The sequence below is a fragment of the Nylanderia fulva genome, unplaced genomic scaffold (genome assembly GCF_048542155.1).
Source record: "Nylanderia fulva isolate GAGA-0341 unplaced genomic scaffold, ASM4854215v1 Scaffold3, whole genome shotgun sequence".
NCBI lineage: Eukaryota > Metazoa > Arthropoda > Insecta > Hymenoptera > Formicidae > Nylanderia > Nylanderia fulva.
Genome location: NW_028190368.1, coordinates 4,251,576 through 4,276,307, shown reverse-complemented (window position 1 = coordinate 4,276,307; position 24,732 = coordinate 4,251,576). Strand labels below are relative to the sequence as shown.

At 30.3% G+C, this 24,732-nt stretch overlaps 3 protein-coding genes across 3 annotated transcripts; all 3 read left to right on the top strand.

Moving 5' to 3' along the window:
• The first annotated feature begins 4,352 nt into the window (after positions 1-4,352).
• LOC114929627 (uncharacterized) lies at positions 4,353-5,879 on the top strand. The gene is made up of 2 exons (XM_029301232.2): positions 4,353-4,557; positions 5,405-5,879. The coding sequence occupies exons 1-2, from the start codon at positions 4,543-4,545 to the stop codon at positions 5,666-5,668; spliced, it is 279 nt and encodes a 92-aa protein (XP_029157065.1). The 5' UTR covers positions 4,353-4,542; the 3' UTR covers positions 5,669-5,879.
• Positions 5,880-9,190: 3,311 nt separating this feature from the next.
• Positions 9,191-11,983, top strand: LOC114932246 (uncharacterized). The gene is made up of 2 exons (XM_029304435.2): positions 9,191-9,339; positions 9,958-11,983. The coding sequence occupies exons 1-2, from the start codon at positions 9,313-9,315 to the stop codon at positions 11,857-11,859; spliced, it is 1,929 nt and encodes a 642-aa protein (XP_029160268.2). The 5' UTR covers positions 9,191-9,312; the 3' UTR covers positions 11,860-11,983.
• Positions 11,984-18,085: 6,102 nt separating this feature from the next.
• On the top strand, positions 18,086-21,401 carry LOC114929547 (uncharacterized). The gene is given in 3 exon segments (XM_029301141.2): positions 18,086-18,167; positions 19,571-20,752; positions 20,754-21,401. Coding segments are annotated over 3 exon segments (1,350 nt in total). The 5' UTR covers positions 18,086-18,155; the 3' UTR covers positions 20,910-21,401.
• The last annotated feature ends 3,331 nt before the right edge of the window (positions 21,402-24,732 follow it).

Here is a 24,732-nt window from a genome sequence, read left to right as displayed (position 1 = left end):
GATAAGAAATATGTAATACACATGTTATACATTATATTTTTTTAAGTTAAAGTTATAAAAATCTTAAGAATTCATTGTTCTCATGAAATTAGTCTTTTTAATAAAAATGATTTTTTGGAGAAATATTGCAAGTATTTAAATAATTTAAGTAATTTTGGATCAATAATATTTTTGAAGATAAACTCGTTTTTTAACATGTAAAATTTGCGTGTAAGTTATTTTTCTAATTTTAATTTTCTAGGATAATATATAATTAAATGTTATATATTAAAATTCACATGCTTATAATATAATATATTAAATTAATGTAATTTTATATTATATTTATATTTATACATACATTGGATTCTCGTTTAATTTCGTTTAATTTCGGTTCTGTATTGGCAATATAATAACTTGTTAAATGCAATTAATTGCATCTGACACATAAATTAATTAATACAATATAACATATTATACTACCGTTTACTTATAAGTATTATGACATTAATAAATAAAATTGATTCAAAAAGCATGCGTGAAAATGCGGGCAATGATGAATCGGAATTGTAATATTTTACACACACATCTCGAATAAATTGCGCAGTAGGTGTTGTTTCTGTAAAGCATATACATATAGTAGTGGCTTGACGCATTTGTGTCTTATTTTTTTTGTATTTAATTTTAGCTAATATAATTATGTTATTTTTAAGATAAAAATAATACTTAATGAATAAAAGTAATATTTTGATGTGTAAAAGTTGTCGAAGTTAAAGGAAATCTATTTTATGAAACTGAATTCTTAATTTAAAATCGAGGAATGGATGTAACACTTCCGACTTCCTTTCTATGCCTTTCTATTTTCAGCATATAAACAGCGATTTGTAATTCATAAAGGATTTAATTTTTTTCGAATTAATTATAGTCGAATGCCGAAAAGAGGAATTCGTCTTAACAGACCTTGAAACATTAATATTTTTTTTATTTTCTTTTTTTATTTTTACAAGAGAATTGCATTACATTCCTCTTTTATAAAATAATATAGGGCATACAACTTCTGCTTTTTTCAATTATTTAAAAAATATATTGAAAATTCTATTTTATAAATGGAAGTTTTCTTAATCTTACATTTATTATTTAATGTTTTATTTAATCATAAATCTAAATTTTTACACTAAATCTTTTATATTAAAAAGTTATCACATTAATAAAATTTTTATTAATACAATTGTGAAAAATAGATTATAAAATTATTTTGATTCAAGTTATTTTCTTACGAAATGCTATAATTAAATGAAGAACGCACCTTATGAATGATAAATTACAATGCATATGGATGGGCTTATTTTATCGTATCGCGATTTGGTCATTTGAGCATATCATTTACAATTTTATATCGAACAGACATTATTAAGATTAATACGAATAAATAATATAAAAAATAGTTATTACGATGTAAAAAATATTATGCGTTATATACTGAAATCAGTTGAATTATAAATATAACTATTTAAATATTTCTAAGAACATTGTATATATCGCACTTATTAATTAAGTAAATTATGATAGCATGTTTTAAGTAATTTTATGGAATAAACTATCTGCAATATTGCGGGAGATTGTCATTTTATTTTCATACATATAATTATTTTATTTTGGGGAAAACTCACAAATTCACTTTATTAATTAACAATAAAAGATTTAATTAAATTAATATAAAATTTTAAACCGATTAAAACAACATAGCATTATATTTTATTTATATTGATTATTATTTTTGAGATAAAGACAACATAAAGTTAAATTTAAATTTTTAAATATAATTATATATATAAATTATAATTTAAAAATATTTAAAAACTAGCTACATATCCTCTTTTTCGAAATAATAATGTGAATATTATGAATATACAATTGCATTTTAGTTATTCTTTTACGTCATGTAAATATTTTGTTTAATAAATCAGCGATTATAAAAGCGTGTAGAAAGAATTATGCAAAAATATGAAAATAAAAGTGTATTGACAAAAATTTAGAGAAGAAATATATAAATTTTTTATGATTTAAAATACATTAACAAGTTGATGTTTTTCTATATGGAAATGTAAAACGTAACGAGGAAGGTGATAAGCGTGGATCTACTATTAATCGCTGTTTTATGCAAACATGTCGACTTGTTAGCGTATAAATTACAATTTTAACAAAATTCAGTGCAATCGATGTCGAAAAAAGATACTTTGGTTTTAAGATTGAGGTCATGGAATTGGCCACTCTAGTTTACAAACGCAATTTTTTGCGACAACATCACAAGTCTAAATTTAAGAATTATCGAGAATGGCACTTTTTCATATGATTTCACGAACCGACAAATATCCTTGATCTTTTCTGTCAGATGTCAGATGTCAGATGAAAACATTTAATCTGTTTTAGGTTGAACAAGCTCCAAAATTGATTACGATATTATGTCATGATAAGTTCGAAACATAAATATAAATATGAAATTCTTCATTGAATAATAAAAGCCTATACGAGAAATTTTCTCGCATTTAAAAATATAATATAATATAATATAATTAAATAAAATTAATGCAAATGTAAAAATTTTTCTCTGACGTAAAAATAAATGTATATAAAGTATATAAAAATCTTTAAATATAAAAGTATATAAAGTGATTCATTTTTTTACAATGCAAGTTTACTCAAAATTATGTTGTTAGAGAGTTTATATTTTGAATTACTAATTAATTAGCATAAATGTTTATGTAAACGGAAGTCAAAGCGAAACGCACGTGTTCGGTAATGACGATTTCAAACTGAGACAAATTTGTACGTTATGATTAATTAAATTTGTCGATGTGAACTAAATATTTAATTAGCTTTTATAAACGCAAATTCGAACAACGACATAACAGAATTTGCAATTTACGATTCCGTATAGTAAAATATAGCAAAGTTGACAATACGTAGACCACTCTGTGTGTTGGAAGTTCAGGAGTTAATAATTTGTCGCGTCCAATAAAATCGCATTCTTTCGATATAAATATAGAAAAGTTTTATAAATTATTCCTGAAATAATCACGGTGAAACGATAAACATTTTAGCAAAATTCCGAATGTTTTTAGTACATTTTATTTTGTTGAAGATAATTCAAGAACCACGATAATTATAGAGAACTGTCTCTTTATAATAGCATTCCACAAATATTTTCATCACTAAAAAGACGACACAAAGTGAACTAGCTACCAGACATCATAAATTAATTTCATTTGATCAAGATTGGTTGTGTATTCTATTTTAATTCCTTCTGTCAATATATATATATATGTTTTATTCCGTTATATTTCAGACAATTCAGTCACAGAACTAGTATAATCGCAGAATCATATTTGTAATACCCTAATTAGGTTTCCCTATATTGAATATTATCTACTTATATAAAAATATAACACTTAATATTGGATATTAGGTATCTACTTATATAAAAATTTTACTGTTGTTATTCTCGTATTGATACGATAATTGATAAACAAATTAATATAGTTACATATACAGATACACAGAGCTATTATTATTATTAAGAATAAAACTGATATTGTTATTAATTAAAAATAAATAGAGTACATCAATTAATTTTTTTATATTTAAAGATACATACATACATATATTATACATATACATAGATATTTCTAATAACGTTAAATATTTTAAATATTTGATTTTTAATATTGATATCAGTTACATTTACATAATATTGATTTTCGAGAAATTTTACTAAAATTTAAATTAATTTTTAATTTAATTTTTGAGTCAATTCATTGATATAACTTTAAAAATATGTATTCAAAATTTTTTAAATATTTACTTATTTTACTAAATAATTTTTTATAATAAATAAGTGATCAGAGTTTTGTAAACTTTACAATAATTTTTGCATATTTATGTAAAATATGTGCACACATAATACATTTGAAAAAATACATCGCAGAATACTTAGTTTCTGAACACAAATCAGTATATATTTCACATAATTAAGACTACAATTTTTTAATTTTGCACTTTGCTGCTACGTAGTAATTAATTTGCGCGAAGTTCACCAAGTTCGTATTGTAAAGACGAGTACGTAACACGTGCAGTAATAATTATGCTAGCGTTATAAAACACTCTCCTCCGTGTTTGGCAGATTGCCAAGGTCCCTTGCCTCACCCGAGTTCCATCCATCGAAGATGCACGAGTACATCGCGGAATACGGGATGTCTTGGCGAACCTCTACGATGATGTCTATACGACAACTTATGGCATACAACACACGCCCACAGATTACGCATAAAAAAGAGGCGTATACAATATATGCATATAACAACCCTCATGCAACGGCTCGCAGATACACGCAACGTGTTACACACGCAACTTGCTTGTCCTCGTGCATTGATCAATCAGGCTAGTGACGCGTATAGATAGAACGCTTGAATTCTCGGGTATATAAGCAATCCGCCAAAAAGCAGGAGCATCATTCAGTAACTGTTCATCAGCAGCTGATCTCTCCCCAAAGCAATCCAATCAACCATGAAGTGGTTTGTTGTAAGTATTTTCGATAGATCTTCTTTGGTATCTTATTTGTATGCATTCTCTGATGTTGCTGGATAAAATAAAGGTATTGAAAATGTTGGAAAATTTATGGTCCTGTACATGGTGACGTGATTTATCGAGTCTGTGCACTCATGCGTTGTATGAAATATTCCGATAGATACTAATTGATTAGCTGATCATTCTATACCATGATTAGCCTAATCATCTAATCATTAGTGCGATTATCTGTGTGAATCTACCGATTTGACCAATTACATGATTTCAGTTTAAATCTTGGTATTTATGTTTATATGATATTGTAATATTCATGTTACTGATAGTGACTAATTATCAAAAATTCACTTTCCTTTATATTTTAAAACTCAAAATAAGCATCAATAATAACATCCATTTTTATATTTGCAACTTATTAATTTCTACATACCGTAATGTTATGTAAATTGTTTGTATTTAAAATTTTGCCAATCCTTTTTAATCTTATATTATTACCTATTTAGTATGAGTATATTTACATATTATTTTTATATATTTACACATTTATTTTACTCAAAATTATATGTAGCGGAGAATGTGGTAATGACCATAAAATCTTATCTCTATTTTATGCATATATGCATCTTACAAAATTATGCCACATTCTTATGTCATACTACTTACAATTGTAAAATAGTTCTGAATCAGTTGACATTATATAAAATGTTATATATTTTCTAAAATTATAGTAAATACTAAAAAATCCTAGATTGAGATATACGGATATAAAGATTTATAAAAATGAAATGTTTCATCTCGATTTCGATAAAAACATTAGCTATGGATTAATCGATTTATTTTTTAGGCTGTTCTCCTTGTGGCTCTGTTCGCCATTGTCATGGCGGTGGAGCAGGCACCTGAGGTCAAGAAGGTTGCCACAGAGAAAGAGACCACCGATGCAGCCAGAGATAAAAGAGGCCTCGTGTACGGCTCAGCATACGCACCACTTTCATATGCATCACCATATGCATACAGCTACCCGTACAGCTTGCCGTACGCTTACTCTTCGTACGCCTATCCTTCCTATTATCGCTACCCTTACTACAGTTCTCCCTACATAGTAGTCTAGGACGGTGGCTGGAATCTACGGTGAGGCCAAGATGCAGGACAAATCATGGAAATCACGGAAAATTTTGCTCAAATTGTATGCATTCATTCAATTTCTAATCGTCCCTCAAATTTTTGGTAACCAGAAACGTGAGGTTGAGTTCTTTGGCTACCGATAATTTTCATCATTATATTCATTGTAATAATAAAATAACGCTTAGTATATAAAAAAATGACTTCTTCTTTCGCTACGAATTTTTCCTTCTCCAATTTTCCCTCCTGTAAACTTTGAATATTATTCGATTATTATTGTGAAATTATGTATACTGAACCATTGTCACATTAACAGAATATTGACAAAATTATTTTAATATCAAATTATTGTCTTTCAAATTAGTAATCATTGATTAACAATAGCATTTATTTTATTTCAATAGTCGTAATAATGAAGATTAAATTTTATTGTTGAACGACAAAGCGATTTATAATGAATGAATTCTTTAAAACCTAATAATTTTTTAATTAATAACTTTTAAAAAATAATATTATATCTTATAATCATAAGCTATTAAATTGCAAGTTATTATAATTTATTATAATTTGCAAAAGTATAATAATTTATAATATATTTTTTTTTAAACTACACTATTCTGAATTATCAAAAGAGTTTATTAAAAGAAATTTATAGATATTACATCAAAGAAATAAATTTGCTTATTTTACATGCACATAAGACACACATGACAAAATAAACGGTCTGCAATGTAAGCGCGGTGAATAATTAATTTACCAGAAAACATTACAAATTTCAATGACTATGTAAAAGTTTATTAATTTGATTGAAATTTGTGTGATCGCAGATCGCACGCATATATTTGATGTACATCATTTTCACAGTCAGATTCGGCAAATTCATCGCGCATACATTTGCTCTTCATGTTTAATGCGGATGCATAATGTATTGTTTCGGACTGCAGTGCGGATTTTCAGACATTCATGCAAAAAGACATAGAGCGAAAGCGATTGACATTATTAAGTTGCTACTTGCGACAAAATGAGTTGACGCTCGTGGAACGCGTATGCACGTAAATGGGGTTGCATTAGTGTCGTCATGCTTCACCTCCAGCTGTGGACATTGACATCAGTTTCACTAATGTAGCATACCTATGAATTCCATTAGAATATCTGGCACAAAGAGAGTAGGAAAGCACAATCGGAAGTAATACGGCCTCCTTAGGTTAATTTGTGTATATTATATAGAAAACAAAGCACAATCTCTTTTATCAAATATTAATCAATATACTTTTCACTGTTTACTGTAATTATAACATATATTCAAGAACACTTGTGTAATTTGAATTTTTTTTTATCAAAAGTATTATTATTTTAACATTTTATAGAATAAATCGTAAAATATAAAATATAAATTTTATTGTGTATATTTTTCTTTAAAAAATGTAATACACACAATTGCATATGTGTGTGTATGTATGTGTATGTAAACAGAAATTATTCGGATAAATTCGGATATATATATTTCAAAGCAATATATGACGGAATTTTTGTCATGTTTTATATTAAATTATGTTGGTTGTCTTTTTTTGCAAATTAGCATAAATGTATCTATTTTTTTAAACAAAATATTTGTTTTATAACTTTTTAATTATTTTGCTTATTATATAATATTTTAAAATATAACACAAAAAATATTTAAAATAATTATTGGAAATAGTGTTTGAAAAAAATAAATATTTATAGCTATTATCCTTTCAAAAAAAAAATTTTTAATTAATGTTTTATTTAAAAAAATTACTATGTATTTAAATACTCATTTTTAAACATTTGCATTTGAAATGTGTCCATTACAACTTATAAAAAATTTAAAGGCCTTGCGTTTAGAGATGTTTAATTAAAAATACGAAGTTTCGATTGATGTCGAAAGACTGTCGGAAACGTGTGAAATATTAGATTAATATTTTATAGCATTGTTACGACATTATTTCGTGCGTTTATGTCGTTTTTATGCATAATTAAGACGTGACTCTCACTGCTACATGTGTCTATTTACGAATTCCATCATCGAAGAAGGACACGTGAGCGATGAACGAATGACACTCGATGTTATTCAATTTTTTATTTCAGTTTCACGGGATACCAATACAAGCTTTTGAAATACATGTCTTAAAAAGACATCGGTGTTTTGGACATTCGGATGTTCACATGCGAATTCTGATTTACACGTAATCGTACATTACACAATACGAATATATCCCTATAAATGAGCACTTATTCCGTATTCTGCGAGACCCGAGACTTCGCTTACCTTTGCGACTTTCACTGGAAGACTTGAAGAGGAACCGGACAAACGTGATGAGAATCTTATATAGATGAGTTCGCTGTGTTTTCACGTGATAATGCAACACTTTTCGTGATCTCGTCGGAAGTTCACGATGACACTCATTTCCTTTATCTCATCTCACATTTCTTTATTAAGAATAACGTAATTTAAAGTCGATCAAGAGGTAATAAAATAATTAATGTAACCCTAACAACAGAAATGTTCGAAAGATATGTAGAGAATATCCCTAAAATATTGCAACATTCTATGAATATTCTCTGAATATCTTTCGAACATTTCTGCTGTTAGGGAAGTTTCAGCTTTTTATTCTTATATACGATATATTATCTTTCGCAGAGGTAGCGAAGAAAGAATTTTGCAAACATTTCCTTATTTCATGAAATATTACTCTTGCAGTCGCTTTCGTAGTGTTTATTAAAAGCAAATATTATAATTTCATCTTTTTGCTTTTAATTAATAGGTCAATTTGACTTTTACAGACTTTTTTGCGCTTTATTATTTCTTTGTTCACAAGAGATTCGCAGAGATTCAATAAAGATTTCCAAGATAACAGAAAATGCCTTTTAGCTCAAATGCTGCTGATAAGTTATGCGCGATTTCATCAATTTTTGCATCAAACGAGTATGTTTTTTAATTATATTTAATATGCTTTCTAAAAGATATATTTATTTATAATAAAAAATGCACAATATATTTTTTAAAAAAAGTATGTAAATAGTATGTATGCTACAATAAAGATTGTTATAATGCAAAATACATACATATTATGAATTCTTTTCGCAATTCTCTATTTCTCTATAATTTGTTCGTAATTTTATAATTGTTTCTATTATTATATTATAATTTTAATTATTGAATAGCATTTTACTTAAAACAAAATGTTTACACTCGTTTTATATAGCAAATCGAATTCTGCTTCATGATTTTATTCACATCTTGTTGCTCTCAATAAATATATATGTTCTAAGAATAATAAATTTAACAAGCGACCACGAAATTTCGATGATGGAATATACGATGTACTTTATATCGATATGTATAACATCACAAATCCGTAACAGTGTTGCTTAAGAGTCGATCGATGAAAGCCAGTAAGAAAGTCTATTGTAATTCGTGGATGGTCGCGACCCGATTGTATTTATACATGTGCAGGTATGGTCGCAGTTTAGTCAGTACAGACCTGTTCATCCTTGAACAAATTAGCTTTGTGCGGTCTAATTCAATGTCAAGATCCTATGTAAAATAATAGTCTTAAGAAAAAAGTAATTGGATTTTCTTAGTGCAGTGTTAAGTGTGATAAGGATTATATGGGTTTGAAAATGCGATTCGTTCTGGTAAGTATTAAAGTAACAATCTTGAATTATATTACTATATGTTCATCCGTAGATTTATTTAAGTATATTATACAAAATTATATTACATATTAAATATATATATTGAGAATTAAAATTCGGCTCGTGTAAGAATAAATTGTTAACACCAAACTAACTAGCTCATTAAGTTGGCCTATTATTTTATAACTTATTACATATTAAAACTTGAAAGCTTATTTTAATTCTTATAAAACTTTTATTACGTTTATAATTTTATGTAACTATGAATTTCTTTTGTAAATTTTTGTCAGTACAATATTTTATAAGTATCTACAGACAAATTAACTTGTAAATAAATAATATGTAAGAAAATAAAAATTTTCTTTTAAAATAAATAATTTTTAAATAAATAAATAATTATAATTAAAATAAATTAATTAAATATTTAGTTGCATTAGAACATTAATAAATAAAAAAAATGTATTTATAAAATAAGGGTATACAATTTTTTGAAAAATGATAAATCAATATAATCTTATTTCTCATATATTTTATAATTTAATTAAAATGCTCTATATTCTTATTTTTATTCGACACGACATTTAGCTATTTTTATTTAAAAAAAAATGTAATTTGTAGGTTATTTATATTCTTGTACTGGTGCTTTTGCTGACTCAAGCCAAGCAAGAAGATGAAGTTCAAAAGCCAGAAATTACGAAGCTAGAAATAGTGGACCTTGGCGAGAGTGAAGTTGAGCCTAATTCCGAGCAATCCGATGTTCAACGGAAAAGAAATACTGGATACATTTATAAATCGAATCGTATTTCTTCAAGTACTCGATTGCGCTTCCCAGGGCATCAGTCTAGAGATCAAATTGCATCTAAATTTCCCGGTCAATTAAACAGACCGTTCACGAAATATGGACCGCCGAATCACTCGACTTCCGGTCCAATCACACAAGGATATCATGCTCAACAGCATCGAAACAAATTACAGTATCACGTTAGTCAACAACAGTCGAGCAATTTTAATGACGGATTGATAGAGCAGGAAATACCAAGCCCGATCAGAAACGTTGATTTCGTGGAAATGAATCCGATCGCCAGTCAAAATAATGAGCCGTTTGGAATGCACACGGCCAATTATTTACCACCGCAAAATCAAAAACTTCCAGCCTACTCTTCGACGGACAATTTTGTTCCGCAGTCATCGCAGAGTCCTCTGAATCACGGCGCGAATTCGCAGAATCAGAACTTGGTGCACCCAGTGAATCAGATCTCCGACGCTGCGCTCTTCCTGTATGAAAACGCGCAAGCGATTCAGCAACTTTACGGCGCACCCGCGAACAATCAGGATTTCGCGCCTAACAACAATCAATTTCAAGGTACCAGCAATCAGATTCCGAATCAGAACAGTCAATTTCGAGACTTCGAGAGTACTTCACAGGACTCCCAGGAATTCCGAGGCTCGTTGCCGTCGTATGCATCGGGAACGCTCAATCAAGAGACTCTGGAGCAGATTCAGTCTTTCGAAAAGGATCGGTTGATCGTGCAGTTACAGCAAGCTCTCGCTCAAACGCAGACTACCTTGAGGCCGGAAGCGGTGGGAAGGTACGCTCAAAATCAAGCGAGCTTTATTCAGAATCAGGAGCTTCTAAAGCTTCTAAGTCAACAAACAAAGTCGCAGATTCCAATGCCGCAAACTGCAGCTTTTGCCTCTGAAAATACCGCTTTCAGCCAGTCGCCCTTTTTACCAGGAACCACGGTCAATCCTTTGAAAGGATTTTCTTTTAACTACGGTGGTCCGACCACCACGCCACTTGTTCCGACGACAACGGTGAGTGAAGTGCCGATCACTCCATCTCCACAATCATCCAAAAACGATGATACTACTCAAACAGCATCATCGCAACCTGGATCAGCCGTGGCTGGATCTCTCGCAGGTATCCCAGTTTACGGTGGATTCGTACCAACCTTTATCGCGGGTACCAACTTAGCTCCTAGTTATAGCACCAGTATCTTTACACCTGTCAAACCTGCGCAATCCTCCGACACGTCGCCCACTCACTTCGGGATACCGATTCCTACGGAACCGTCCCAGAAACCAGGATTGGCGCCATCAATTCCAGCAACGATGACACCTTCAGCTTCTGCTAATCAGCCAGGAGCCGTTTTTACGCCGGTAACTTTGCCGGTTCAATCAATACGACCTATTGCCACTCCGTTGCATCCTCTCACGTCCGTACATCCAGTCGTCAGTCCTTTGTTGCCTGCAAATCCCGTTCCAGTATATCCTGCGCAAGTCAGCCCTGCTGTAACGTCTAGTGTGCAGCATACGTACGGGACGCAAACCGCATTAATCAATCCTGTTCTTTATAAACCAGTCAAAGCAGTCTATCCCGTGTATTATTATCCCAATGTCGCATATCAACTGCAAAAGCCCGCCTTGCCGAATTATCCGTGGAATTACGCGCCTTCGTATCCGCAGACAAAACCGACACAAATAATGAGACGCTCTTATTCTTTACGAAGTGGATCGTAAGTTGTTCTATTGTACCGAGACTGATTGTGTTTTCGTGCGGAAAAGAGAGAGGGAGAGATTAAGAAGAAGAAAGTGCTGTAAGAAATATTATATTGCAGTTGCGCGATTTTCATATGCTACAATAATAACGCTGCACCTCATTGCTTATTGACTTTTTCACAGAAATGATTTCGTTTTCTTCTTTTAGAGTTTCAAATTGATAAAAAGAATTACGCTTTGCCAATCGAAAATTTGTTTGCTTTTATTAATAGAAAGATTTCGTTATTGCGATTTTTATCACGAAAATATTTTAAATACACAATTACATATTATCCTCCTTTTTTTAATTATCTTATAACATATGAACGATAATGTAAATGAAAGTAATATAGAGTAAATTATTCTTGTTAAAAAAATATTTTAATTTAAGTTTTAATCAAACTAATTATTTTTGTCGCGCAGTTGATTTATTTATAATACTTTTTCTAATTACAATGTCATATATAAATTAGTGATTTATATTTATTTAGAGAATCTAATTGATTTTAATAGAATACTTATTTGAAATTTTGTTCTCGATCCAGTCGCTCGTTATATCTATAATATAAAAATTATTATCTCTTAGTTTGTGAAAAATTCCATGTTATAGTGGCAATTATTTTCATATCTTAATTTTTCCACAATCCATAAATAATCATACATTGCAGTAACAGAATCATATATTGCAGAAATGCAGTTCACATCATATTGTGTAAAAGACAAATTCGAAAATTACATTATCTGCGAGCACTATAAACTTTAGAAAACAAAGAAATTATTTTGCAGCGTTTACAATTAGTATGTTCTGCTATTGAAAAGTTACTACAATCGTTTAATATATATATATATATATATATATATACATATCAATTATCCTACATCATCTATTATTACATGTCAAAACGTTTTCAAGAAAGCAACTGTGATAATTAAATGCAGTTATTTCATTGACATTGAAATTTTATTGCGAAAATAAAAAAACAGGTTGTTTTCAAATTGTCAATCACACACATTTATATAATAGAGATAAATTCTTGTTGATTTTCTGAGTAAAAAAAGTACTCTTTCTATTTTTTTATTCAATTTTTATAGATTAATATATATATTATATTATACTTAGTAAGAGAGAATAAATCATCTGTGAATGTTGAATTGATGAACAAAGTATGTATGATGATCGTAAAAAACTTATGTGTTTTTTCTATCTTTGAAATAGATTTATCGAACATATGTAAATATATGTTTTATTTATTTTGTCAAATAAATATATTTTTTACTTGGAAGAAAGAAAGAATAAATGCTTTTTTCATTCTTTTACTTTTAATTGAATATTTATAATTGTTTAAAATTAATATAAAATACACATTTGCAAAGATTTTATCTTATCAGCTTTAATGGGTACTAAATACAGTTACAAATTTTTGAAAATAGTCACTTAATTATGTTAATTAAATACTGCCACAATGTAATAAATAAATAATTATTTTAATTAATTGAGCGAAAAAATATAAAAAAATGTTAATTTTCCTGATTCGTAAAAAATAATTAAAAATTTAATCAACATACAAATATGCAATTATTATTTTACATAAATTATTTATGCTGCAGGATTAAAAGTAGTGATTAATATAAATATTTTTACTTTCTATTTTAAATATAATTTGTTTTCTCCATATTTATCTGAGCATATCTGTATATACTATGTGTGTTTCAAGAAATTACGTAGGGTTAGCTCAAGATTCAAATTCATAATGCATGTATAACGTTAACCGCATGCGACCACGATGTTTATTCTATATAGTCGCAATGGAATGGAAAGTCGCAAGAAAATGGATTACTGCCACTTCCGGCCCAGAACGCTGATCTACACAAAGAGACTCTCACTCGTGACCATCGTTCGTGATCGCGCACGGACCATCGCCACGTTACTTGATGCTGACCTCGAAAGTCGTTCGATAATTCTAACCACGGTTAACACAGCCGGATTATCCAAGCAATCTTAAGCATGCATAATATATCGTTGTTTACAGGTGTATGATTCTCCCAGATGATTTCGTAATCATTGAGCTCGTTCTCACTAAACAAGATGAGAGAAAAGAAAATGAATCGCTAATATTATCGATTTATACGTCGAAATCTAGAAGATCTAAGTGGGAGATTCATAATTGAATAATATGATGTATATATTTAAAAAATTGTTAATATTATTGAGACTTTTCGTAAATATAAATTATTGCTTTTCTCCTTTGTTAAATTCAATAATATACATTGCTTTTGATCGTTCTCTCTCTTTAAGATTTTTAAAAACAAAATAATAAGATAAGTTATATACGATATTTTTCTTTATTAACCTATTTTTTTTTTTTTTTATAAAATATTTTTATCAGAAACAATGAATTAAATTTACATAAATTTTAAGAAGAATTTAAAACACGATCGAGTTAATTGCAAATAATGATTTATAAAATATCTTATTACAAGTATACTGTTTATTTTTGTTTTAATGACAAAAATGTATTAAGATGTACATTAAGCGCAATCAAAAATGTGAAATCTAAAATAATGTGTTTTTCTAAATAAATTGCTTAAGCAATAAAGTACACGCACGTTATATTTTAATTATAACTAAATATTTGTCAGTAGGGAAAACAAGTTTCTAAGAAAGATGATAAACTCATGCCGTTATAAAACAAAGACTTATATAACGCCACTGCAAAATAATTCAAGGCTCAGAGCATACATCGAGCCTATAGGGTAATGAAGTTCTAAAAGCGTGACTTGAGTCTCTTCCTAACGAACCTCCTCGTCGCAATTAGCTTTTAAACTTATCAACTCACTTTCCGCAAGTGACCTATATTCTACTGTCCGGTTTTCATTTTATTTTACCGGTCACTTTTATCGGTTTTTTATTCCAAACTTGTCTAATTAAGGTTTCTCAGATGCGCTCTCTATATATTTTTATCTGAGAAATTTTAGATCCAAACTTTTTAACGTCGGCAGAATAGCTTTTATTCGCAAATAATATTTTTTACATTTTATTATTGTTATAATATTATCATAATCAATATTTTTTAATAATATGAATAATTAAATCATAGTTGTCATTTATAATAGATCGAAAGATATAAAAATAATATGAGAAGATTTATTATACGTGCAGGAAAAAGGAAAGAACAAATTAAAGATTTAAAAAAAAAATAAAAAACTCAACAAATTTGAAAAAGGCAGAAATATCGGAAAGCGAAAAATCGGGAATTATTGGTACAAATTATCTAATTATAAATTAATTATCTAATTATATTAATTATATTATATAATGATGGATATAGCAATTAAATGATGAAAAAGAAGCGTAATTTTAATTCAATATTTTTTATTCAAAACCAGGTACGTGAAGTGTGATAATTAATTGATATTGACACACTTCCAAATAGTATTGCGATTCTAACTGGTCCTTTTGATAAATGACAGAGAATAGTTCTCTCTCATTGACATGTTTGTTTTCTGTAATAATATTATAACATTACATGTTGGACATATTTTTCTTGCTATAAAAAGCGACAAATGATATCATAAGATGTATTAGTATGCTTCGTTTCAATGCTTTGTATCTTGCTCATAGTATACTTAGTTTTGATCAAGATATTAACAAGGTGATAGATGTATTATTCGCAACACACAAAAGCTGCGATAATATCTTATGTTTAAAAATATCCTGTTGTACTGCATAAATATACATAGTTAAATAACATAACTCTCAAGTAAAGCTATATCTACATCAATAAGATATATCAGTAATGTTAATGAATATTGATAAGATGTAAACAAATGTAAATGGTAATCAGTTTATATAAGTGTAGAATATTATTTATGTTATAATTGTTATATTTTTCACATATGTACAACATATTTTTTTACAAATATTATAATATCATTAAAATAAAAATTGTACATAAATTGTAAATATTTTTCTTGTCAAACTTATAATTATGAAATGATATTTCTTTGTGTGTGTATTCTTTTTATCCGTTATTTTTCGTTTATCTCTCTGTCTTGAAAATAAATCGCGGCAATCATCTTTCTTAAGACGCTAATTCGTCGCTTTTTAAATTGAACAATAAGCGGGCACAGTTCCTTTCTTTATTTCACGAGTGAAAGTGAAATGATGTCAATTAAATATTTTCAATTACTTTAGTTTGGTATGTTGGGAGAAGTCAAATAAATTATTATGAAGCGCTATGAATTCTCGGAGAACGCGATTATCTTCTTATGACTACACTTATTGCTATAGTTACATTTATTCTCGAAGAACAATTATTTCTTATAGAGCTTTATTTTTATGAAGATATGTTTATTATACGTAGGCACAAAAACGAGAAACACGATATTATCAGGTTCTTCATTCATTTCACTTTCGAATGTCGATTGACTTTCAACGTGTGGGAAATTATTTTTTATTCACGATATCAGAACATTCAGATATTATTTTTGCTTATAGTATATAAAGCATAGTACACATTTGATTTTAATTTAGTTAAATCAAGAAGTGCTACACTTCACGTAAGAGACGGTTAAACATAAGTGCATAATATATACATATTTAGCATTACAAGATGTTTATCTTCTACATACTTCTACATTCTTGATTAAAAATAGAAATTTTAAATTAGCTGAAAATAAAAATTGTAATTTATCAAATCTAGAATATCGAATGAAAAACGCAATATTTTAGATTATTACAAAAATTGTATAAAATAATTTAAAATACATAAAAATTTTATGAAATATTTTACATTAATATTTTATTAAAAAGGTATGATTGAAACTTGATAAATTTTTACGATTAATTAATTAATAAATTCATCTGATTTAGTTTGATATTTGTATGGGCGGTATAAAACAAGTAATTAAATCTTTTGAAGTTTAATAAAAAAACGTTTGTTGAAAAATAAATAGTATAAGCGTAACTGTTTGATTTTTTTACGCTACAGTTGTTTTGTTATTTTATTAATAAGTTTTCACCACGTTGAGGCAAGAAACATTTGTGTATCGCTAGAACATTTGTGAGTCAAAAAGCCACGCATCTTTCATTGCATGAAATAAACATTTCTTACGACACAGTGAAAATTTCGGAAGTATATCCGGATACACGAAATGTATAGAAATAATTAATTTTTAAAAAATTCATGATTTTACTTTCCTTCCTCTTGTATAATTAGTAGCAAGATAATTTCTAGAATTTATGCATGCAGCCACACGTTTCGGTTGATGTTTAAATTGCGATTGCGGTTTAATTGTGACACTTGATGCACAATACTTCCTCTTTTAGAGCTTCATGCTTCTAAATTATAAATAAAGAATGCAAAACAAATTAGGAATCGGAAAAATTTACAAATCGGAAAAATAATTGCATTTTACCTGATGCGTGACAAGATAGCTTTTTTATTTGTAAGTGATCAGTTATATTGAGCAATAAAATAAAACAATATGGTTTAATATTGCATATTGACGTTATAAGCACGATCGCATTGGAATTAAATTGCTGGTTTCCCGAGAACATAGCAATTAAAATCTACTTATTAGCATATTCTACCACAAGCTAATCTACTGAAATTTTTTTGATCTTCGAATATTGCGCGATCGTTCAATATAAGAATTCATAATCGCTATCTTTCCGCATGTACATACGAAAAAGTAAAGGAATCTTAATTAAGAATATCCTGAGCAATTCCTGTGCGGAAGGTAATTGACCTTCCTTGTACACTTTCTCGAAACGGTTTGCGAACAAAGGCAACAAGGCGAGGACGAAATTTCGCTATTACGTGAGAGGGAAGCGATAAATCTCTTTCCGATTTTCATGTTCGCACGGTTCATATTGTTCAGGTTGTCTGTCTTCTTTTCTCTCTCAAGCGGATTGTTAACTTCCCCGAGAGATTGCAGTTTTCTTTTATGCTTAACGAAAGAAAAGATGTAATAGAATCGAGAATCGATGAATTGGTCCGCTATTACCGTAAATAGATTTCGATTTGTAAAACACGCGTTACACTGGTTGACCACTATCAGCGCCTCGACGAAGCAACGCGACGTTGCGCTCGATATATCAGCACGGGGAGACTCTTACCTTCACCTAGACCTTTCTTTCGCCGTGCAAGAGGGGATCCACATATAAAGGCTCTTCTTGGTAGCAATGGCATCAAGAACCGCGATATCACTCAACCACTCTCGACTGTCACCCGATTGCGAGAAATAGTAACGAAAGTAACCCCATTCCGGCAAGCATGCGGTCAATTGTAAGTTGCTACGAATTTTTCTTCTTATCTACATCGACAATTTGCCTTTATGTGTTTTGTGAATATTATATACGCAAAAAATTAATTCTTATACAAGCTGTGATTAAGATTATAATTAACTAATATTTAACTGAGATTATAATAAACTATTATTATATACGCAAAAAATTAATTCTTATGCAAGCTGTGATTAAGATTAATAATGACAATAATAATTGAACTTATTTTTTATTTTCTTTTCTTTGCAGAAATGTTGATAGTTGTTAAATTACGAAGTAATTTAAAATATTAAAAAGCCTTTAGAGCATTAATAAATAATATAATAAAATTTATATAATGAATATATAACAATAATTTGATAAATTTTTATTAAGAAGAATTCTATTTTAAAATATAAACATCGTAGTTATCATGTTTATACGTATATTATATATTTGATCATTTTATTATTTTTTATTATGAAATATTACAGAAGATAATAGCAAATTAATAATAATTACATTAATTTATAATAATTGTAATTTTAAAAAATTTTTATTTTATAGAGTAAAACAGCTTAGAATTAAAATTAAATATTAATTAGTGCGATTAAAATAAAATACTCAATATTGTGTAATTAATAGATTATTTTATTTAATAGACTGTAATAATTAAATATGTAATATATGAAATGTGTGCCCTACAATTGCAATCTACATTTTAACATTAAATCTTTTAATTTTGAACTTTATTTTTTCGAAAATAAATGTGATCACCTTTATAATTAAATAATTATAAAACTAAATATATATACTTGATTGAACTTCAAGTTAAAGTCTCTTTCAGATTAGCTTTAGATTAATATTTTATTATATAAATCGTCCTCTTTTAAGTTTATTTTGTGTAAATCAGTTCTTTTATAATCCTATATAATTTGAACGTAGTTAATACTTTGATATTTTTGATAAAGAAGAATTGAATCTAAAATAACTAGAAAATTTGATATTAAAATTAATAATAAGAGCAAAAGTTTTGAGATATCCAGATTTAATATTTTGAAGAAGTAATAAATATTATAAGATATTTATATTAATATAAATATTAGCTATTATTTAATTATTATTATTATTAACTCTTTGAAGCATATTAATGAGTAAATATTGGAAAGCGGTACAATTAGAATTAGATGATCGACTAACCAATTAATATTTTGATATACTTGACTGACCGAATTAAGTCGCGCGCTGCTTAATCTATGTATTCTTTCGCTTAATTAATATAACTAGAGTAATCTAATTATAAATCAGGTTACCAACTATAAATAATATCATATTCCACTTTCACACAAATAGATTAAACCGACGAAAGTGGGCCAATCCTAGAAAGTGAAAAAAATAAGAATAACACTAATTTTACTTGCGTAGGTGTTTCTGGGGCTGCTGGTTCTCATCTGTGGCGGTGAAACTCGGCGGCATCAGCTTCTAATACCACCAAACAAACGCGGTCTTTCAACGTCTTATCCATCTCAGAAATCTCCTTCCTACTCGGCACCCATTCCCTCGGGTGTGAGTTCGGGTCTAGGAGGACCATCCGGTGGTTTCTCCTTCGGACACTCTGGACTGAGCGGTTCCGTCGGCCACGGAATCGGATACTCTCTAGGTTCAACCGGATCTGGATATCTCTCTTCTGGACCAAGCCACAACTCGTTGAGTCTTCAGGGTATCTCTCCGCATGGATACTCGGGTCAGAGCACGTACTCTGTACCCAGCGTAGCCGGTATCGGTTTAGGAAGCAATCTCATCCCGTCGTCGTCGAAGAATGGTCCCGTCACCTTCGGCTCCCAGAGCGGCAGCGACACTTCCGGTACCGGTTCCTCTTATTCTTCCGCGCCAATTTACGCTTCCGCAGCACACGGGCTCTCGGCTTACAACGGCGGAGGATCCGGCGTTAATATTCCAATCGTACTTGGAACGTCGCATGGTTCCTCATCGAGCTACAATCCTCCTATTCAATCTCTTTCCTCGAGTCCTTTCCACACGGTAACGGGCGGCTTAATCATTGCTAGCAGCTCGCACGATGGTTCCTCCAACTACAACCTCCCGACGTCCGGATCCTCTCACGGCATCTCCGCCCTCAGCGGTTCTTCCGGCTCTCACGCATCCCCTACGTATTCCATTCCAATAACGTCCGGATCTCACGGAATTTCCGCATTATCCTCCGGCTCTTCATCACCCAGTTATTCCGCACTGGTTTCTGCGGGATCTTACGACTCCTCGAATTCTCACGCTGGACTTTCGAGTTCGTCGTCGGACAGTTCCAGTTACGAACTGTCGCCTTCTTCAGGTTCCTACTCGAATTCCGGATCGTCCGGTTCCTCATACGTAAATTACCTGCCATCTCATTCGTCCAGCGGCAGCAGTCCTAGCTATTCCAGTCCTACCCTCATTTACGCAGCCCCGAGTTCCTCCAGTTCCGGTTATTCCGGTGCTGGTGCCAGCTATTCCGCCCAAAGTAGCTCGAACTACGCGAGTCCCAGTCAGAGCTATTCCAGCCCGCTCATGGCTCATGTCGGAGCCACCAGCTACACACCTACGTATCTAAGTCCATTCCGGTTCATACGGGACACCATCGGAATCCCATGGATCTTATTCCAGTGTGAGTCCGAGATATTTAGGACTCGCCACCGTAAAGTCGCATAATATCGCGGACTTGGGACGCGAAAAGTACGACACGATCTCGTATTCGACTGCTCACGGAAAATAATAAATTGTTTAATTTTATAAGGCTTTTCGCATCTCACATATATATATATATATATATATATATATATATATACGATAATGTTATCGTTTCGATAAACAACTTAAAGTTATAATTATGAAATACATATTTGCGACGAATGAACTAAGCGCCAAAAATGATCGCAATTGTTAAGTGACTTTAACGCCGATTAAATCTCTTGCCATGAGAAGTAGTATAAATATTTTCGATTACTATTCAAAGATTGAAGGACCATGTATATTGGCAGAAATAGTAGCCCAGACTCTCTTCAAAGAGTTGTCTGGATGTATTTTAATTTTGTACACATTTAGACAAATTGATGCTGTAATTGTATTTAATTCAAATTGTTATATATTTACATAAGACTAGCAAATATTATAATTCTATCTATTGTGTATCTCTTGTAGCACTGATAATTGTGATGTTTGTTGTCTAGTTTTATATCTTTTTTTGTAATAAAAAAAGTTAATTTTACTACAATAATACACAAAACCCCATTTTAAATCTTTAAGTTATCTTATGACAGCGATGATCATTGTGATCGATAATAATTAATTTAGAGAACAACCTTTTTTTTTGTAATAAAAAAAGTTAATTTTACTACAATAATACACAAAAACCCATTTTAAATCTTCAAATTATCTTATGACAGCGATGATCATTGTGATCGATAATAATTAATTTAGAGAACAACCAAATCTCTAAAAGCGTAAATCTGAATATTAGGAATTACAAAGAATATCATTAAATTGTGCTCGCATTTCGCAGATTGCGTGCATAAGATGTTCTGCTCTAATTTTTTCTGCCTTTTAAAAAAGATTAAAAACGCACGTTGACTATTGTGGTCAAAGAAATTGAAAAAGTAAAAATGTGGTGATATCAATAAACAATATAATTATTTTAATAATTTTAATTACTGCAATTAATATTACAGTTAAATATATAGAGCGTCAAATTTATCTTCGCAGCCACATTTGCTAATTTACTTACGAGTAATTGATTTGAAACGCACGAGGTATAAGATAAAAGCGTCTATTGAAAAACATTTGAAGAGTTTGGACGTTTAAATAGATCCTGGTATTGTTGCCTCATCAAGATAATTGATGTATTTAGCAACAACGTGACGTGTTAGTGCTACTTCTTTTGCTTTTACTATGAAAGTTTATTCACCGCATGAACGACAAGTGTGAGAGATATAATAATGAAGCAAGTTCGCCCGACGAGCAAAAACGGGATCACTTTTACTCCAAGGCCGGGACAGATCGGGATGAGTACATACCTTTCTAAATCTTTATTTTATTTGAGAAAGTGCTTGCTGACCAACAAGAACGTTGACTAGTCGGACACTTATCGAACAGGTTTACCGTGATTAATGTAGAAACCGGCAATCTTCGGAGTCCCTTTTTATTTAAAATCCTATTGACGGTATGAATAATTATATTAACCATAAGAGCGAAATGCTACGCAGTATAATATGAAGTGTATTATAGTAATCATATATTTTTAATAAAAGTATATTTTGTTATGGTATATATGTATTAGTTTGCATCTGTGTGTGTAAAAGTAATTGCTTAAATTATTAAATGTGAAAACGCTTACCTAATTTTCGAAAGCAAATATTTATAAGATACTCAAAACATTATTTTTAATTTAAAATAATATAACTAATTGTAATAACTTATATAGTATTATATGTACATATTTTTAAGAAATTATGACTTAAAATTATGCGATAAATAAAAATTAAAATAAAAGGTACGTATGAAAGATATCATTTCTGTGTGTATAATTTATATAATAGACGGAAATATACAGTACATTATTGATATCAATTTAAATTTTACATTGATAAAGTAACGTCGATTACTAAAAGATCGAGTTCGCGATCTATAAATGAATAAATTCGTGAAGCGATTGATTGCTTTCATTAATCGAATCTTTTGATTTTACGATCACGAAGATATGCAAACGCTCATGCAAGAAAGCGATTTTAATAAGATGCCGATCGCGCGTTACTTCTTATTCGTGCGCACCTGACCTAGTTTCTGCGTCAGGTTCGCGTGTGGACCCTGAACATGCACGCACTTACGCACGCGAGCACGAAAGACGAAACGAGAGAGCTGCACGCAATTCCTTGATTCTTCTATGGATGCGCTATACAATCCAACCGATACACCGCCTATACAATATGTATATATATCCTGCAAATATAGAAAATGTACGTTTCACTATTTTCCGACTGGTTTTACGAGTGGCACGTTCGTGCTTCACTCTCTCACGCCGGGAGAGCGGAAAAAAATACGCTCTTACTCTTCGTGAAGGCGTTCTCTGGGTGGACCCCGTCATGCACTTTTACCTTGATCGCGGATTGCAAATGATTCTCTTGTCCGACGACTCGCAGATTCACTTTCGTGACGTATCGATCCGGAACGTTGGTATTTTTCCTCGAGTATAGCAATTGAGGACTTTGCGGAAGACGAGACGGCATTAAAGTAGATGTATGAAAATGTAAGGATAATTTTTTGAATACAATATGAGCTTATAGAAAATAAAATTTCAGAGCTAAATATATATGAAATAGAATTCTTTCCAAGTTCTCTCTTTTGAGCGGTAATGATATAATAAAAGATTATTTAAAATATAAAATATGAAAAATATTTTATAATAATATTATATAAACGTAATAAAATTTGTTAATATTTATTATTTTCTTAAAAAATGGACTTTTAAATAATAAATTTATGAAAACACATACTTTTTTTATAATAAAAATAAGGTTAATATATTATTATATTAATTTTATAAAAGAGGACATGCACATATGTATATACAGTTACAAAATAATTTTATAAAAATTGCATTATTTCATAAATATTAAATTGCGTTTCAACTTAAAAAAAAAAATATTTATTCTGCTCATCGCAACTTAAGCGTCAATAATAAATGCAACATTTTTTCTCTTCTACCTCACTTTTTTATTTATCTCTAATGAAAGAAAAACCAATGACTGTATATAGTAATTTAAAGATACATTTTTTTTCATAATGTTCACTCTCCCTGAATTCTAAATCAATCATGTAGTTATCATAGGTGTGGCAGTAAGGATTTGTCTATAGAGGAGACAGACACACGGGTGAAAGTAAAACAAGTCTTGACGTTTTCAAAGGTACTGAGAACGTCACCGAGAAAGACATCGTTCAAGCAAGAATAAAAAGATCCTTCGAGGATGCCGGAGGGCACTCAACTTCCTAAACCGTTCGATCCTTTACGACCATCACCTTTTGTCTTCCGGCTAGCTCTCTTTAAGATATACCGGGCACCGTGCCGGACTTTCGCGAAAATCACTCGTTGCCAAATAAGTTCGCAAACTCCTTCTTTGACGCAGCCGACTGGCAATTACGGCCTGTTTAATGATCGTCTGTACCGAGCGAAGGGCAGCATCAGTTCATAATGTTCAACCTACATGCGACAATCTAATGACCGTCACTATAGAGTGATCGTTCGCCATTTGATGACGCTCGAGCGACATTCTATCTACATTTTCACTGAGCCACTGGATCGTGCACTATCACTTCTCTACTTATACACCTATAAGAGCAGAGAAATGTCAAACTAGTTTCCGTGATTTTTCCAGTGACTGAGTATAAAGGAGAAATTCAATGTCGGCAGATACGTTATTAAAGGTGGAACCGTCGCGTTGGTCTGATCTGTGAAATTGTTAGCGGACGAAGTGCCGAATGAGAGAGAGCGATTAAGCTGTGGAAGAAAGCTTTTGTAGTCATCCGACGATAAGCAAATTATAGCA

What these genes read in the sequence shown, in the direction of transcription:
- LOC114932246 (XM_029304435.2), top strand. Translation starts at nt 9,313, where the DNA reads ATGGGTTTGAAAATGCGATTCGTTCTG. An exon ending in TGAAAATGCGATTCGTTCTG is followed by an intron (nt 9,340 to 9,957) that starts GTAAGTATTAAA and finishes TGTAATTTGTAG; the next exon opens with GTTATTTATATTCTTGTACT.